The 16930-nt window shown below is 53.7% G+C and overlaps 2 protein-coding genes across 6 annotated transcripts; one reads left to right on the top strand and one right to left on the bottom strand.

The window, feature by feature from the left end:
- Positions 1-738: 738 nt before the first annotated feature.
- On the top strand, positions 739-16728 carry LOC136372102 (7-methylguanosine phosphate-specific 5'-nucleotidase). Of its 5 annotated transcripts, XM_066336565.1 has the most exons (11): positions 739-1235; positions 1449-2915; positions 10771-10840; positions 12029-12127; positions 12551-12620; positions 13117-13163; positions 13621-13706; positions 13894-13983; positions 14999-15161; positions 15296-15496; positions 15753-16728. In XM_066336565.1, the coding sequence occupies exons 1-11, from the start codon at positions 751-753 to the stop codon at positions 15861-15863; spliced, it is 2889 nt and encodes a 962-aa protein (XP_066192662.1). In that variant the 5' UTR covers positions 739-750; the 3' UTR covers positions 15864-16728. The 5 variants fall into 5 exon arrangements, 2 of the variants coding, with proteins under 2 accessions (XP_066192662.1, XP_066192663.1); XM_066336566.1 differs by lacking the exons at positions 739-1235; positions 1449-2915; positions 10771-10840 and adding an exon at positions 11890-11908; XR_010745447.1 differs by lacking the exons at positions 10771-10840; positions 12029-12127; positions 12551-12620; ... (4 more) ...; positions 15296-15496; positions 15753-16728 and adding exons at positions 4926-4964; positions 5469-6955 and having other exon boundaries at positions 1449-4695.
- On the bottom strand, positions 7105-10783 carry KLHL10 (kelch like family member 10). The gene is made up of 4 exons (XM_066336569.1): positions 9458-10783; positions 8747-9364; positions 8143-8292; positions 7105-7627 (listed from the first exon to the last, which is right to left on the bottom strand). Exons 1-4 carry the CDS (start codon positions 10052-10054, stop codon positions 7256-7258), a joined length of 1737 nt encoding a protein of 578 aa, XP_066192666.1. The 5' UTR covers positions 10055-10783; the 3' UTR covers positions 7105-7255.
- Positions 16729-16930: the final 202 nt, after the last annotated feature.

Genomic DNA, 16930 nt, shown 5'->3' with positions numbered 1-16930 from the left:
TCAAGGCAATTACTCCTGAGAGTCTGTTTCAGGTGCTTTAAAAGGGGAGAAATAAAAATCAAACTGCATGCAGATTTCACCTTGCCTGTTGCAGTGTAGGTCAAAAAGATAAAATTCAGTAAAGCAGAGATTAAACAGAAGGCCACAAGCAAGCTGTGATTGACAGAGCATTATACTAGAGTTAGGGAACTACACCGTGTATATAGCAAGCATAAACTAACCACCTGGAGATCACCGCATTGTAATTAACCCTGTGTACCACGGAGTGAGAGAATTCCTAATTGCTCAGGCGCAGCCTGTGAGGGCGCGGGGAAGAAGAAAATGAGGATTTCTGAGGCTCCGAGTGGGTCTGGTCCGGGGCGCCCACAGGACGGGGAAGCTGAGGGGACGGGGAGAGCGGGATGGCCCGAGGGGTGTGCGGTGAGGGGATGCGGTGTCCCGGGGGCTCCCGGACTGAGGGGACGGGGATCCACGGGGGTCCTGAGTAAAGCGGGCCCGGGGTCCGTGGGGTGCCGGGCTGAGGGGGCGCGGGCTCTGGGCGGGTCGCGGGAGCTGCGCCGGCCCCGGCTCCTCTGGCGGCTCCGGCTCCCCTGGCCCCGGTTCCCCCGGCCCTGGCTCCTCTGGCCGGCCCCGGTCTCCTGGCCCCGGTTCCCCGGTTCCCCCGGCCCCGGTTCCCCTCGCAGCGGCGCCGCCGTTGCCCTGCGGAGTCGCGCTCCCTCCGCCAGGGGGCAGCGCCCCGCCCCGCCCGCCATGTCGGACAAGATGGCGGCGGCAGTGGCCGGTCCGCAGCCGCAGCTCGCTCCCAGCCCCGGCCCCGGTCCCGGCCCGCCGGCGGCCGAAGCGGACCGCGGGGGCCCGCGCAGCGGCGCGGCGGGCGTGGAGGCTGAAGCGGAGGAGTTCGAGTGCCCGGCGCACTGCTCCGACCTGGCCTGGCGGCAGAACGAGCAGCGCCGCCACGGCCTGTACTGCGACATCACGCTGGCTTTCGGCGGCGCGGGCATGGCTCGCGAGTACCGGGCGCACCGGTCCGTCCTGGCAGCCGCCACCGAGTACTTCACGCCGCTGCTCTCGGGGGGGTTTGCGGAGTCGCGCTCGGGGCGGGTGGAGCTGCAGAAGTGGAGCTCGGAGGGCGGCCCCGACCCCGACACGGTGGAGGCCGTTATCGGTTTCATGTACACCGGCACCATCCGCGTGAGCCCCGGTAACGTCCATGAGGTGCTGGAGATGGCGGACAGGTGAGTGCGGCCGGGACGGGGGCTGGCGGGGACCGGGCCGCGGCACCAGAGCGTCACAGACTGCTTTGGCTCGGAGGGGACCTTAGATGTTCATCTTGTTCCACCTCCTGCCATGGGCAGGGACACTGTCCTCTGTCTCAGGTTGCTCCAAGGCTCCTCCAGCCTGGCCTTGAACTCCTCCAGGGATGTCTAACTCCCTTGTTTTTCCTGCAGGTTTCTGCTGACCCGGTTGAAGGATTTCTGTGGAGAGTTTCTGAAGAAGAAACTGAACCTCTCCAACTGTGTGGCGGTTCACAGCTTGGCCCACATGTATTCCCTGAATCAGCTGGCCCTCAAAGCGCAGGATATGATCAGGAGAAACTTCCACAAAGTCATCCAAGATGAGGAGTTCTACACGTTGCCATTTCACCTAGTGCGAGACTGGCTCTCAGACTCGGAGATCACGGTAGACTCTGAAGAAATCCTCTTTGAGACTGTTTTGAAGTGGGTTCAGAAAAATCCTGAGGAAAGAGAGAGGTACTTCGAAGATCTCTTTAAGCTGCTAAGACTGTCTCAGATGAAACCCACATACCTGACTCGCCACGTCAAATCCGAGCAGCTGGTGTTGAGCAGTGAGGCTTGTGTGAAGTTGGTGTCCGAGGCCGTGGAGAGCCATGCCCTGCGCTCCGAGAACCTGCAGTCTGGGAACCTGCAGCATTCCGCCTGTCCCGCCTCGCTGCTGCCGCGCTTCGGCCAGAACATGGACGTCATCATGGTCATCGGCGGCGTGTCCGAGGGCGGAGACTACCTGAGCGAGTGTGTGGGCTACTTCATCGATGAGGACAGGTGGGTCAACCTGCCTCACATCCACAACCACCTGGACGGGCATGCCGTGGCCGTGACAGAGTCCTACGTGTATGTGGCTGGCTCCATGGAGCCGGGCTTTGCCAAGACTGTGGAAAGGTACAATCCAAACAGAAATATCTGGGAGCAGGTTTCGAACCTAATCACCAGGAAGCATTCCTTTGGCCTTACTGAAGTGAAAGGCAACTTGTACAGTATTGGTGGACATGGCAATTTCAGTCCAGGCTTTAAAGATGTGGCCATTTATAGTCCTGAGCAGGACAAGTGGCTGAACCTGGAGTCAGCACCAAAGATCCTGCGGGATGTCAAAGCTGTCTCCGTGGAGGACCGGTTTGTGTATCTGGCCGCCCGCACCCCGGTTGACAGCGACAGCGAGGATGGGCTGAGGGCTGTTATTGTCAGATACGATGCTGAAACCAGGCAGTGGCAGGACGTGGAGTCCCTACCCCTCATCGACAACTACTGCTCTTTCCAGATGTCTGTTGCCAACACCAACTTCTACCACACTGCATCGTGCTGCCCCAAGAGTTACCCCATAGACAATGAGGAGGCCAAGGGAAAGATCTCCAACAGGGCCTCGGATGAAATCCTGGAATCTTTGCCCCCCGAGGTCCTGAGCATTGAAGGAGCAGCTATTTGTTACTACAAAGATGACGTGTTTATCATTGGGGGCTGGAAGAACAGTGATGACATTGACAAGCAGTACAGGAAGGAGGCCTATCGCTACTGTGCCGAGCGGAGGCGCTGGATGCTGCTGCCCCCAATGCCACAGCCCCGCTGCAGAGCCACTGCCTGCCATGTGAGAATCCCCTTCAGGTGCCTGCAGGGAACACAGAGGTACCCCATGCCACAAAATCTCATGTGGCAACAAGATAGAATAAGGCAAATGCAGGAAAGGCAGATGCAGGAGATACACCGATACTCCCTGAGCTTGCGGAGGATGCCACGCTCCCAGATCGAGTGCTAGTGTGTGCAGTGTCACTCCTGATGAGCCTAGGAAATAAACCCATTTGTTAGGCTTGATGTGTCTTTATAAGACATGAGGGTGTGGATTGGTTTTGATGCATAAAACCAGCATCTGTCGTGTGCTGAAAATTCAGAAGCTCAGAAGTTGAGGGTGGGTGGCAATTGAGACACTCCGTGAATCCAGCAGTATTCCTTAATGATGCCCAGGGAAAAGCTGTAGCCTGTATCGGGCCGTGAAATGGCTCCGGGAACATTAAGCCTGTTACTTCTCTCCTCAGATCTTTGGTTCCAAAGGTTTCTGTAGAGATAGTCTCTAACAGTTCTACTTGGAACATCAAAGATCTCTCTCTTAATAATTTAGTGGTTACATTTGTGTGTGCTTGAAAGCACCTGTTTCATTTGCACTTATCTCTTGACATTCCTTTGATTCTCTCCTCAGTGACTAAACTTCACAGGATTGCTGTTGGTGTACTTGGCTTTCCCAAGCTGGAGGCAAGTGCAATAGTTCTGTATGAAACAAAAGCACAATCTTTCTTTATGAAATTACTTCAGGATGTTTCTATGTGTATTAAATATTTTGTATTTGTGTGTTGTAGAGAGGCTGCAGAATTTGTTTCTGAGTGGATGATTGGCTGGACACAAAACACTTGCTAAAGGAGAGCTTGAGGCAGTGGATGTTTTTTAGGTGTATTTGCAGGTTTGAGTCTGTATCTGACTCAAACTTGAGAACTGGGTCAACAGCCTGAGTGAAGGGAGTGACAACCAGCAATGAGCCACTCACCCACCCTGGTTGTTCAGTTCAGTCAGAGTGGATCAGCGAGAGTGGCATTATTTCCCGGGAATACAGTGAAACCTAAGCTACTCGTAGGTCTTTTCTCAAATGTTGCACATGTTTTAATTGTAGTGAAAAGTGATGGAAGAGCCCCTGCTGTTCTCAGCCTGTCTCTGACAATCAGAAGCCTTTGCCCTGCTGTGCTGTCCCAAGGGCCTCCCAGAAGCTGTGCTGCAGCTCTCTACCAAGCTGGCACGTGTGCTTCTGCAGGGGGGAGAGCTGGGCTTTCAGAGTCTCCAAGTATCTCAGTCTCCCACTCCCCCACTTGGTGGTGAGATTTAAGCTCATTTAAACACCTTTCGGCATTCTGAGGTGGCTATACATGCGAGTGCCCTGGTTGGCTCTGGATTGCTTCCTGCTGCTCTCCCAGGGAACAGCACATGGGATAGTCCTTTTGGAGTATCCCTGCCTCTCAGTTACCTGTCTCACTGAGCACTCCTCCTCCCCAGTCCAAGGAGCTCCAGGACCCTTGCATTTACCAAGAGTTTCATGCATACTTCCTACCTCCTTTTTCTCGCTATCCTTCCCTTCTTTTGAATGTTCCAGGTTTTTTCCATGCAGTCTAACTCAGGATCTTAGAGAAGGGAATGGGAGAAGTAACCTGGGTATTACAAAATTTGTGTAGACAAACCTTCTGAAAAATGTGTTAGTGTTCTTGGGTCATTGATGATTTGCTGGTGGTTTTGATGTGGGTGACTTCTTTGCAAAGAACTTGTAACCAGATTGGGGTTTGTTTTGGTCTTAATTGTTTTGCTTCCTGAGCTGCTCATTCTCCTTTTCCAGTTCAGCCGGCAGCCCAGATCATATCTGAAACTTGGGGTAAGTCTTTCCACCTTTCAGTGTGTAAAGGTTTCTCTGATGTGTACGTCCCTTAATGCTCCACTTTGTGGTTCCTGGGCCACTTCGATATCAACAACTTGTCTGTTTGTGGGAGTCTGCAGCCTTAGTTAAAAAAAGTACCAAACTTGAAATTCTGAAGAGTTTGTCTCAGTTTACTCCTCTGTGGTAACCATGTTGTATTTTCTTTGCCTGTTTGGTTGTTGGGGCAGGTGAAGTCTATGCTACTGGCTTCATGCAAGAGGAAATAGGTGAGTTTTAAGGTGATGTTTGCAGGTGACTGTTCCCAAGCAGCTGCTGCAGGCTGGGGGTTGATCCATGTCTGGCCCATGGAGTCCTGCAGTCTGGCTGGAGTAGGTGCAGAATTGTTGCTCCTGCAGCAGTTTGTGATAAAGTGTGTAAATGCCTCCAGTGCTGAATCCATCAATGTAACAGCAATTTGTGGGAGCTGATTTTAAGATACTTTCCCAGACTTTTTACCAAAGCAAGGGAGAGGAGTTCATGTGCTCCACCCTGCTGAACCAGCTGGAGGCATTGAGCAGGCAGTTGGAGAGTGGTAGGTCATCACCACAGCTCTCTCCAAGCTCTCTTGTAATCTATCATAAAATACAGACAATTTATAGGGAGAAACACCAAGATGGTTCTTTCAGTTGGAATAAGAGCTGAATATTTAATGCATGGTACTATGCAATAGAGGCGAAAACAAACCTTGCAGTGTTGCTTTTTCTAAGCAAAATTGCTATTGCACTTCCCAGGAGGACTTTGGGCTGACGGACAAGCTGTGGCATTTACTAAAAGCACTCCACTCAGAGGCAGTGTGAGCACAGCCCCATCCCTGGACAGGTAACCACCCGTGTGTGCCACCTGCATGCCATGTGTGCCGTGCTGTTCCTCCATGTGCTCTGGGCTGGGGGGGCCTGGCAGCAGCACAGGCTGCTCTTAATGTTTGCTCTGCCAGGTCTGGGATAGTTTTAAGCAGCTGGGTTTTTTTAGCCTTGAGTCGCAGGGGACCAGTGGCACTGATGTGGTTTGTGACTGATAGGTCGAGTGATCCATTGCATCACATGAGGTGTCAGGAGAATTGCATTCATGGCTGTGGCTGCCACAAGTTTAGCCCACAAGCCTGTGGATCCATGACAATTCCACATGCCCTTGAGCACCATAGCTTGCTGGGTGTTTATCAAGTGCTCCCATAAACAAAAGCCTGGCAATTCTTGCTGTGTGTTTCTAGAGGCTGGCCAGCTGTCAGCAGGATCCCAGTGTGTGTTCAGTAAGGGTGAGAAGGCTGGCCTCACTGAGGGAAAAAAAGACTTTGTAGGGAGTTTTCCTCCTCCTTAGGACAATCACACCTCTACACCTGTCCTGATGCCTGCCACCAAACACACATGTCATGTCCTGGCTTTCTGCTCAAAGTACAAGTGGTACCTGCCAGGTGCTGGCAGTCACTTTAGTAACTCCCAGGGGCCATACATGTACATAATATTTTATAACTACCTGGATACTCCATTAGTAGCCAGGGGTTGTGTGTTTTTAATGACTCCCTTGCACATAGTGGGAGACCACTCCAGAGATGAAGCAAACAGCCCAAAGTTATATGTGCTGTGAATAACTCTACCCAGCATTCTGCTTGACTATTACAATGGCATTTTTCTCCATTACAGTAAATATTAAAATCCAAACTCTTGGCTCATCTTGGGTGTTGTGGAATACCGCCGTGTTTGGCAACAAACCCTGTCCCAAGGAATTAGAACTTCTTATGTTTTCAGCCTTGTAACAGGATTTTGTAACATCCAGTGGGCTTTGAAAAGCAAGCGTAAAGAAAGTGGTTTGTGGCTTGGGTTTATTTTCAGCTCTGTCCGCCTTAGGTTGGGATACAAGCCATCTCCTGTTTGACAGTCTTGGGTGGAATATGATAAAACAGGTGCTCTTGAGGATCTAACCCTGTTACTAATATGAATGTAGAGTGTGGAACTAATGAGCTGTTTGATGACCATTAATAGTCAGATTCTCCTCGTGGATCCATGTCACTGTGGGTTGCAGCAGCTCTGCTCTCCTGTCATATTAACAGAGGGACAGCAGTTTCCTAGGGAGCAGCACTCTTGTCCTTACCTGTGAGGTAAAATCGTGTGTTATAGATCCTTTGAAACAGATCCTGCTGTCCTGTTCTTGATCTTCAATACACTGTACTAAAGTTTATTGTAAGAGGTGAATTAATGAAAATAAACCTTTTATTTCTCTAGCATTCTGTTGTGCTTTTGATTTTTGAAGTTGATATCTAGGGTGTGGCTGATACTCCTGTTGGGTAGTGCTGTTGAGTGCAAATTTGAAATCCTAATGATCCTTTTGGCCTGTTACAATTGTTTCTATTTTAGAACAAGAGAACATACTCCCTTGGTGCCGTGGGGCTTTTATTACCTGAAGAGAGCTATTTACACAGGCATCCAATGTTGGGATGCTCAGAAGACTTTATTAGATACGCAGAACTATTTACACAAGCATCCAGTGATGGCTGATCACAACACTCCTAGCTAAGGGGAACTATTTACAACGGCGAGCTCCGAGTTGAACTGGTGAACAAGATGTCCATGGAGGAGCTGTGCTGGTAGTAGTGTTGCCTGGCGATGTATTCCATGACGTTGGAGAGTCCTGGCACCACGCAGCAGCTGACGGCACTGCGGGTGATGCCCATGCTGTGGGCGTCGTACCACTCGTTGGTGTCCTCCTCGTAGCACTCGGTGGCAACGGTGGTGCTGAACCCATTGAAGCCCCCGACCACGAACAACAGGCCGTCCATCACCTCAATGCCAAAGTTGCTGCGGGGATTTAGCATGGAGGGCACGGCGTGCCAGGCGTTGGCAATAGGGTTGTACGCTTCCACGCTCTGGAGCCGGTTGTTGCCATCAAACCCTCCAACCTGTGAAGGCCAAAGGGACAGAGCTTGAGAGGGGCCTTTCCTCAGCCCAATCCTGGCATGCACAGTGAGATGGGAACTGTTCCTGCCTCCCTGGCTGCAGTCTGAGCATGGTGGAGAGCACAAGACCTCCGAACATGGCTCTTGCTATATTGTTCCCTGCACTCTGAGGAGCTTTCCAGAGCACTTTATGCACCTGTCAATTTTGACAGGTTTCCAGAGGTTGGATGCAGTCCATGGGGAGGATAAACAATGGATGAACAGGCCCAAGCCCCTGCTCAGTGCTGCTGATGCTGTTGGCAATGGCAGAAATTATGTTCTGTGCTGCAGCTGCTTAAACATTGCCAAACACCATGTTCATGCTCAATAATGTGTGACGGGTGATAACATTCTCAGGAAGTGCATCAACTGTTCTGACTGTGACTTCCCTAAACCTCATATAAACACTTGGACACCCTGGGGGCCTGGGAGCTGCAGCCACCCAAAGGACTGCAGTGCTGGGTGCTGTTGGCCCTTACCGCGTACACCTGGTTCCCGTACGCCATCACCCCAACTCCGCTTCTCCTGCTGCTCATTGGGGCAATCAGGGACCACTGGTTTGTGGTGGGGTTGAACACTTCAGCTGAGCTGAGGCACTGATCGCCATCAAACCCACCACAGATGTAAACCTGGAGACAGGAGAGGTGGGAAACTGTGAATGGGGTGGTTAGACCCTTGGTGAGGAAACACGTTGAAGAGAATATGAATGGTGGAGCAAGATTTTTGGGCTGTTTTGTTTTAGAATGAGGATGGTCTTTTCATCATGGGTTCGAAGTAGCAGCAGTGCAAAGAGTTGATGCCAGCAAGATTTCAGCTCTTGATTGTCCAAGCTGCATGAAGCAGACAAGCCTGGTATTGCACCTATGACCAGGAAAAGAGCTGCTGGGCATTAGGTGGACAGCACCTCTGGCAGAGTTTTTGTACTGCTGGTCACATCTCTGCCATACCAGGCAGGCTGCTTTATATCTGTAGCTCCAGGACTTAATGAATTGTTACGAATTTAAGTGTTACTCATTTAGTGAGGGTTTATGTGAACTTCCTTCATACAGCAACCCCAACTGCTCTTAGTTGGGGTTAGTTTACCTTTCCATTCAGCGTGGTTGCACTGGCGTCGCTCCTCTGCTCGTGCATGGGGGTGATCAGGGTCCACTGGTTGGTGTCTGGGTCATACCGCTCTGCTGTGTTGAGCCGCATGTACCCATCAAACCCTCCCATGGCATAGATGAAGTTGTCCACAACGGTGACGCTGACGTAGCAGCGCCGTGAGTGCATGGGTGCTACCTGCTGCCACGTCTTCTGGAGCGGGTCAAACCGTTTGACGATGTTGAAATAATCCGTGCCATCGAATCCACCGATAACGTAGACGTGGCCTTTCAAATAAGCCGAGCCATGATAGGCAACGGGGCTCTCCTGCTCCCAGGGGATGTTCAGCCACTTGTCAGTGCGGCCGTCGTAGGTCTCGATGGCGCTGGTGGCGCCGCCGCCGCTCCAGCCCCCGATGGCAAAGAGGATGGCGTAGGGCAGCCGCGGCCGGGTGAGTGGGTTGGCATTGACTGAGGAACTCTGGCCGTAGGAGTTCAGGTCGTAGATTTCGGACAGGGCACTGATGATGAGATCTTTGCAGCTGGCATTGTCTTTCACGTACTCATGAGCTTTGACGTTGTTCATGAAGTAGTCAGATTGTAGGAGTGCCAGTCGAACCTGAAACATGCAAGGGGGAGGTTGGAGTATTAATACTGATGGTTTCCCCCTCGGTAGCCTGTGGGGACAGCTCCAAAGCAGCGCTGCACCCACCTTGCTGAGCAAGCAGGCGATGTACTGCCTCCTGTTCTGCGGGTCATGGGCGATCCACCTCAGCACAGCCTCAAACACGGCTTCTTCTCGCCGCACGTTGAGCTCATCCTTCTCAATGATGTGTGCCAGTTCCTCGGCAGAAAGGTCTAGGAACTCCTCGGACACCTGGGACACCTCCTCGAAGTGATGCAGGATGTACACGCAGGCAGCTGCGCGCAGGTCGGGGCAGTGGTAATAGTCAGTGAGTCTGCAAATGCCAATGCAATTCTCAAAGCACAGCCTGGAACTGAGGAACTCACAGCACAGGCTGACGATGCCCATGACATTGAACTGATCTGCTGCAGCTAGCAAACTCTCAACATTGTCCTCTGTGATCGGTACTGTCCCGGTGTAGGCGTAATTGATGATGAGAGCCATCATTTCAGCTGAAATGCCAGGGATTTGATAGACCATCTTGTCTGCGTTGTCCCAGTTGGTAAACAGAGTCCTGAAAACATGGTGTTGCCGCATTAAACCCTGCCCCTGGATCCCCTGTGCTCCCCCTGCCTCTAGGGCACTAGATTTGGCACTGGTAGGAGCCATTCTGGGAGGCCCCATTGTTTATTGATTAATGTTTTAATTGCTGGTTGTTTAAAAAAGGAGACACAGCCTCTGGAGCATACCAGAGCTGGAGGCAGCTGGGCAAGGGGGTTAACCTGAGAGGAGCAGAGGGGCAGAATGCCTCCGTTGCCTGCTGCCCACGCTGTGGGGACGAGCCCAGGACAATGGGGGCTTTCTGAGAGCCAGTGCACACAACCAGAGCATGTTCAGCCTCTCACCCACCAACACCCCAAGTCCTTCTCCCCAGGCCTGCTGTCAATCAGTTCATCCTCAGCCCAGATTGATACTGGGGTGGGGTTGCCTCAACCCAGGTGCAGCACCAACATTTGGTCTTGAAGCCCAGAGTCACAGGGTGTGGGGAAGGCAAAGCTGCCCTGTGGCACCTAGGCCAGGCTGGCCAGGTTCCAGCCCTGCACAGTGTCTGGGGCTCCTCTGACACCATTGCCAAAAGCCATTCATATGTGGGTTAATCCTGGCCTTCAGGGAGGTGTGAGGACTATGGGAAATCACTTGATGAAAGGTTCAGGGCAGGTGGAAGTCCTGAAGAAGTGCTGAGGCAGGGTGACCTCAATCAGGGAATACTCTTTGCCCCCATCCCCCTGTGTTTCAACTACTGACCTGAAGTAGATACTGCAGCAAGAGAGGATGAGCTTGTGAGCCTTGAATTCTACCCCATCTACACTGATGATCACATCACAGAATCTCCCTTCCAGGCGAAGTTCATTGGAGATGCTGCATTTCCTTTCGCTCATCTTCCTCTCCATGTTGGAGCATGAATATTTGGTGGGTGCCAAGTTATCCCTCACGTTGGAGCCAGAGGCAGTGGACCTTGCTGAGGTGTGTGGAGCACTCTGGTGTTGTCCCCAAACATCCAGCACTGAGCCCCCTTGCTGGTTCTGGATTGTGCCCCATAATGACATCACAGAGATGCAGGGGTGACCCAGGCCCAGCATTCTGTGGTTGCCCCCAGCCTTTGCTTCCCCACAGCCCAGGTGATACTGGGTCCTGGACCTGCACCGTGTCGATGGTTGCTTGGAGCAAAACCAGCCATGTGATTGATCCCCTGGCAACCCTTCAGAAATATTCACTGAGGTGTAACAGCCCCCAAATGTGGGCATGAGCCATTGCTGAAGGGTCTTGTGCCACCTCGCCCAGGAGGAGGCTGAGGTATACTCCAGCTCATGTAAGGACTGTCACACACACTGTCCCTGCTGCTTTGTCAGTGGAGGTTTAGGTTATATATTGCTAATGCCAGGATTTTATTTTTTTTTCCAAATGGGTTGTCCAGCCCTGGCACAGCCTGCCGAGGGCAGTAATGGTAGATAAGGCAGTAGTGGCGGATCCTCATCTCTGGAGGGTTTTAAAAGTCTTGTGGATGTGGCACTTAGGGACATCGGTTAATGGTGGCTTTGGCAGTGCTGGGGGATTTTTCGAGGGCTTATCCCCCGCCAGTGCTCCAGGACTCGGTGTTCTCAGTGTTCCCGGGGCTGCGGAGTGGTTCAGTGCCGAGCGGGAGCCCTGCGGGCACGAAAAAGCCGGTGACCTTTCTTTAAAAAAAAAAAAAAAAAAAAAAAAAAAAAAAAAAAAAAAAAAAAAAAAAAATCTATCTGTGGCTTTTTTTTTTTTTTTTTTTTAATTTTTTTTTCTCTCTCTATCCTTCGCCTTCCCGGCTGCTCGTGACGGAAACGCAGCGGCCGGCCGGAGGCGCTGCGGGCGCGGGGCGGAGCGCGGGAGGATTCGCTCCCCGGCCGCAGCGGTCACCGGAGGCTCCCGGAGCCCCGCCCGGGGCCCGCCGCCGCGTTCCGGTCCCGCCCCGCCCGGGCCCCAGAGAGCGGAGCCAGCGGCGAGATGGTGAGCGGGGCTGCGGGCCGGGAGCGCGGCCGGCACAGGGGGACACGGGGCTGGAGGGTCTCGGTCCCCCCCGGAGCTTTGGGGAAGCGGGGCGGCACCGAGCAGAGTCTCTGCCTGTAGGTGCCCGAGCTGGAGAAAGCTACGGTCCGGATCCGGCAGCCCGAGCGTGTGCGGGGGATCATCGAGTCTCTCCGGGAGCAGGGGGTGGCCAAACTGCAGGTACCGATCTCTGTCCTTTTCTCAGCTGTCCCTTCCTCGGCCCCCGGCTTCTCCCAGCCCCGCGAGGAAGCTGCTGCGGCGAGGGGTGCAGCAGGAGAGGGAGAAGCCCCGGAGGATGGGGAGGACGGGGCTGGGGGCTCCCCTCGGAGGAGCTTTTGGCTCCCAGTTATGAAGCTTTAACCAAAGCTTCAGTCCCCAAACCCAGTCCGCAAACAACCCCTGCTCCGCCCAGGCGGGGTGAAGCCATCCGGTGCCGATAAGAGCTCGGGGTGGGAGGGTGAGGACACCATCTGTTAGGAGCAGCCACGTCGTCCCTGCCAGTCTGTGCCCACTGGAGACTAGTGGTGCAGCGCCTCGGGCTCACTCTGGCCATTGCAGAATGCACTGGGTCACACACGGTTTTGGTTTTCTCCCCTCTTCCAGGTCATTTCTGACTTTGACATGACCCTGAGCAGGTTTGGTTGCAATGGCAGGCGCTGCCCCACATCTCACAGTGAGTGGAAGCCGTTGTTTTTGCTGTCGCTGGTTCTGTTTGGTTTCTGTGTTTGTATTTGATGTGGTTCCTGTCATCCCCTGTGCCCTCCTCTGCCAAGCCTGGCCGCTCTGTCCTGTCGTCCCCAGTGCAGGTCTGGGCCTCACTGCCTGGTGCCAGCTGCCCACTGCCCATTGCAGGGGCCAGGAGCCAGCTCCTGGGCTGGCTGCCTTCATCCCACTGCCCAGGGGCACCAAGGCTGCTGTCTGGCCAAGCCAGGCCCTCCAGCTGGGGCCTGCTGTGGGCTCAGAGTGAGAGCCACTGTCTTGGGACCCCACAGTGAGCCTGTGCTTGTTACTCTTGCACCTTGCCCCTTGCTTAACCCTTGCACCACACAGGGTCACGGTGTCACCATGGCTTGTATTGGGAACAGCCAGCACTGAGACACAGGGGAGTTGCTGTAGAAAGCCTGTTTATGGTTCTGTGCTACGTCACTGGTGTTTTATTTTCTTTGCAGATATCCTTGATACCAGCCGTGTTATCAGTGAGGATGGCAAGAAGAAGGTGGGTGCTGTGTGTAAGGCACACCATGCCTTGGCTCCGTGATTGTTGTACCTGTCAGCCATCATCAGGAGGTCACACTGGCTGGTGTGGCAGTTCTCCCAGCTGTGGTGGCTGCCAGGATGGAATGAGAAAGTGTCCAGGCTTCATTTCAGCCAGCAGTGACAGAGGAAAAGTTAAAAAGGGAACTTGAATTTGCATGTGCAGCTGTGGGTGTTTCAGTTTGATAAGAGGAAGAAGGGGAGGGCTGTCTGTACCTGCAGCATTTGGAGCAAGGTAGGGGCCAGCCAGGCTGCTGAGAGATCCAGGTATGCTCAGAGGGAAGCTGCTCAGTGACAACATTTTGGTTGTGTTTAGGAAGAGCTTTTGAGAACTTCAGAAATGCTGAAATGCTAGTTTTCTTTAGTCTCTTCAGATCTGATACTCAGTTTGTTCTTTTTCCCTCTGTGTGACACTCCAGCTGAAGGACCTGCTCCACTATTACTATCCCATTGAGATAGATCCCAACCGGACCCTGGAAGAGAAACGTCCCCTCATGGTGGAGTGGTGAGTGCTGCTTATGGTGATCTTGACCTTGTCCTGACAACCTCTTGTCCCTGAGGACTACAGGACACGAGGCTTGAATTATCCCTGGGCTTGGCAGCAGTCTCACAAGGTTTAGTTGTTGTTTCTGACTGCTGAGGTCCTCTGCTTGAGAGCTCTGTCACTGCTGCTTTTCCCATGTCAAATACAGGTGGACCAAGGCCCATGAGCTGCTGGTGCAGCAGAAGATCCACAAAGGTGACATAGCCCAGATCGTCAGAGAGTCAGAAGCGATGCTCAGGTATGGGCCTGGGGATGGGATACTGAGGTTTGGGCATGGCAATGTGATGCTGAGGTACAGCTTGGCTGCCCACAGCCCTTCTCTCCTGCCCATGTAGCCAGGTCTCTGTGCTGACACCACAGTGTGACCAGTGCCAGCCTCCCTTGCTCTGCTCCCTGGGGCTGAGTTCTCATGAAATAAGAACATGAGCCAGAGCCTGAGCTCGCTCCTCGGCTGCAGGCTGCTCCCTTCCTGCTCTGAAACCACTACCCCTGTCTTGGGCCTTGGCAAGGAGCAGCTGAGGGGCTGGTGCTGGGCACAGCTCTCCATTTGCAGGGCAGGATGCAGGGGCAGCATGCAGCTCCCTGCTTCCAGCAGAGCTGTGTACTTTGCACTGGAACTGCCAAGCCTTATGCAGGCCCTTGGCTCAGCAGCAGATTTCACCCACAGCACAAAATGCTGTGCTAGAACTTGCTGCTAAAGCTGACCTGGCAGCTGTGGCCCTAAGGCTGGCCTGGAGAGCTGGGCTCTGCCAGGTTACTGCCAGGCTCAGCGAGGAGGTGGCTTTTCATGAGCCCAAGTTCCACTCCTGCATGGAATTGTGTCCTGGCAGACTGGGGCTATCACAGGTTGTTCTGATCATCCTCCCAACCAGTCCGACCTGTTGCACATCTCCCACGTGGCTGCTGGCAGCGCCCACTCGTGTGGGTGTGTGCAGACAGGCTGTGCCCTGTGCCCCTGCTGAGCAGCTGATGTGCTCAGGACATGCCAGGCAAAAGGCTGGAGTGCTCCGTGTTCCCACAAGTGCCCGCCCAGCTGCTGCACCCACAACTCTGGGGTTCTGCACAGGGAAGGCCAGGGAGTGCTGGTGCCACACTCAAATCACAGAGAGCTCGTGCTGTTTGCAGAGCTCACATGTGTGTTTCTGTTTGGGAAGTGGAGGGCAGGAAGAGGAGCTGGGCTGCCAGCACAGGGCACCAGGCACCACCCTGGGAGCTGGTAACACAGCCCTGTGCAATGGACACTCCTGCTCTAGGGATGGCTTCAAGGAGTTCTTTGATCAGCTGCATCAGAACAACGTCCCCCTGTTCATCTTCTCTGCTGGCATTGGTGATATCCTGGAAGAGATTATCCGTCAGGCCAACGTCTTCTACTCCAATGTCAATGTGGTCTCCAACTACATGGACTTCAGTGATGATGTGAGTTCTGGCATTGTTTCTGTGTGGTGGGTGTGTGAGGGAAGTGGTGTGGGGCTGGGACTGAGGACTGGGACATGATTAGCAGTGACACCACGGCGTTAAGAGCTGTCTGCCTGTCTGTCCCATGTGCTCAGGGAGTCCTCACGCACTTCAGGGGGCCCCTCATCCACACCTACAACAAGAACAACACCGTGCTGCAGGGCACAGGGTACTTCCAGCAGCTGAGCACAAGGACAAACATCATCCTGCTGGGAGACTCCATGGGTGACCTGACGATGGCAGATGGTGTTCCCAGCGTGGAGAACATCCTCAAGATTGGCTTTCTCAATGACAAGGTGGGTGAAAGAAGCAGTTCAGTGTTTCCCTACCAGCCTTCCCCAGGTGCCAGGCCAGGGGGCTGCCTCAGTGATTTGGGCATGTAAAAGATTTATATGAGCTCCTGTGGGGTGTGCAGAGGGACCTGGGGGTGTCTGCTGGGCTCCTGCTGTGTCTGAGAAATGGTCAGGGTGGTTATTGACCCCCTTTTTGGTAATGAGGGCTGTGGGTGGAACATCCTCACCCTCAGCTGCTGGTTGTTCACGGTCCTGGCAGGTGGAAGAGCGGAGGGGGAAGTACCTGGATTCCTATGACATTGTGCTGGAGAGTGACGAGACGCTGGACGTGGTGAACGGGATTCTGCGGTACATCCTGACTGAGACATGAGCTGGGGACACCGTGTCCCAGCCCCGGCCACACAGCGGCCACTGGGCAGGGACAGAGCTGGAGGGCACCTGCTGGTACTGCCTGGGCTCCATCCTGACCTCACTAACGCCCTCAGCCAGCCCTAGAGCAGGAGAGCTGAGATGGAGGAAGCTTCTCCTTTACCACAACTCTGCCTGCCTCTGCAGTTTCCCACCCAGACTGACTCTATCCTGCTCAGCCTTCATCCCACTGGGAATTCACCCCTGCCACCTCCCGAGGCCATGACAAACCATTCCATGATGAACCATTCCATGTTTCAGACAGAGATGTTCTGCCCTTGTTTCAGCAGCTGAGGGTGGAATGGAGATAGTTTGCTGTGGGCTGAGTCTCTCTCTCCTGTTTTCTGTGAGCATCAAAGCTCCCAGGCTGACTGGTGCCAGTGCAGCTGCTGGACTGGTGTGGCCCTGCTGGCCATCACATCACCCAGCCCCACGTTCCCCATGTAAACCAGCAGCTCTCTGGCCTTGTGTCTCAGCTCACCCATCCCTCTTGCACCAGTACAGCTCTTACTGCGGAAAAAGAGCTTTTTCCAGCCGTCCCTGAAAGCCCCAGAGCTCGGCTGCTGCTGCTGCTCAAAGTAAGTTTGTCTGCCAGGAATCAGAGGAGGAGGGGTGGGGATGGGGGAGGAGGGGCCAGTGGCGGAATTTTGAGTTTTAAGCAATGTTTTACCTGACCACGTTTGTGTACTAAATTTCTGGGCTGATCCTGGGCTCTCGGAGCAGCAATAGGAAAAGACCATTTTATTGCTGTATAACCTCTGGTTATGTGGGACTTTGGGAAGAACAGATTTGTAGTCTGTTTTGGAATAAAGACATAATTGGCTAAAGCTGGGTCACAGGTGGTCTGGATGCAGCACTCAGGGGCTGGAGCTGCTCTGTTCCCTGGGCTGGCACTGGCAGCTCCCCATCCCACCACAGCCCCCAGCCATCTCTGTCTGAGTGCTGGAGCTCTGTTGGCTTTGGTGGAGGCCTCCAGGCAGGAATTTTGGTTTCTCCTGCCAGCCCCAGTGGATGCTGGAGCCTGGAATC

Source organism: Sylvia atricapilla, chromosome 27, assembly GCF_009819655.1.
Source record: "Sylvia atricapilla isolate bSylAtr1 chromosome 27, bSylAtr1.pri, whole genome shotgun sequence".
Classification (NCBI taxonomy): Eukaryota; Metazoa; Chordata; class Aves; order Passeriformes; family Sylviidae; genus Sylvia; species Sylvia atricapilla.
The sequence above is the reverse complement of the archived record's forward strand: the minus strand, read 5'-3'. Positions and strand labels throughout refer to the sequence as shown.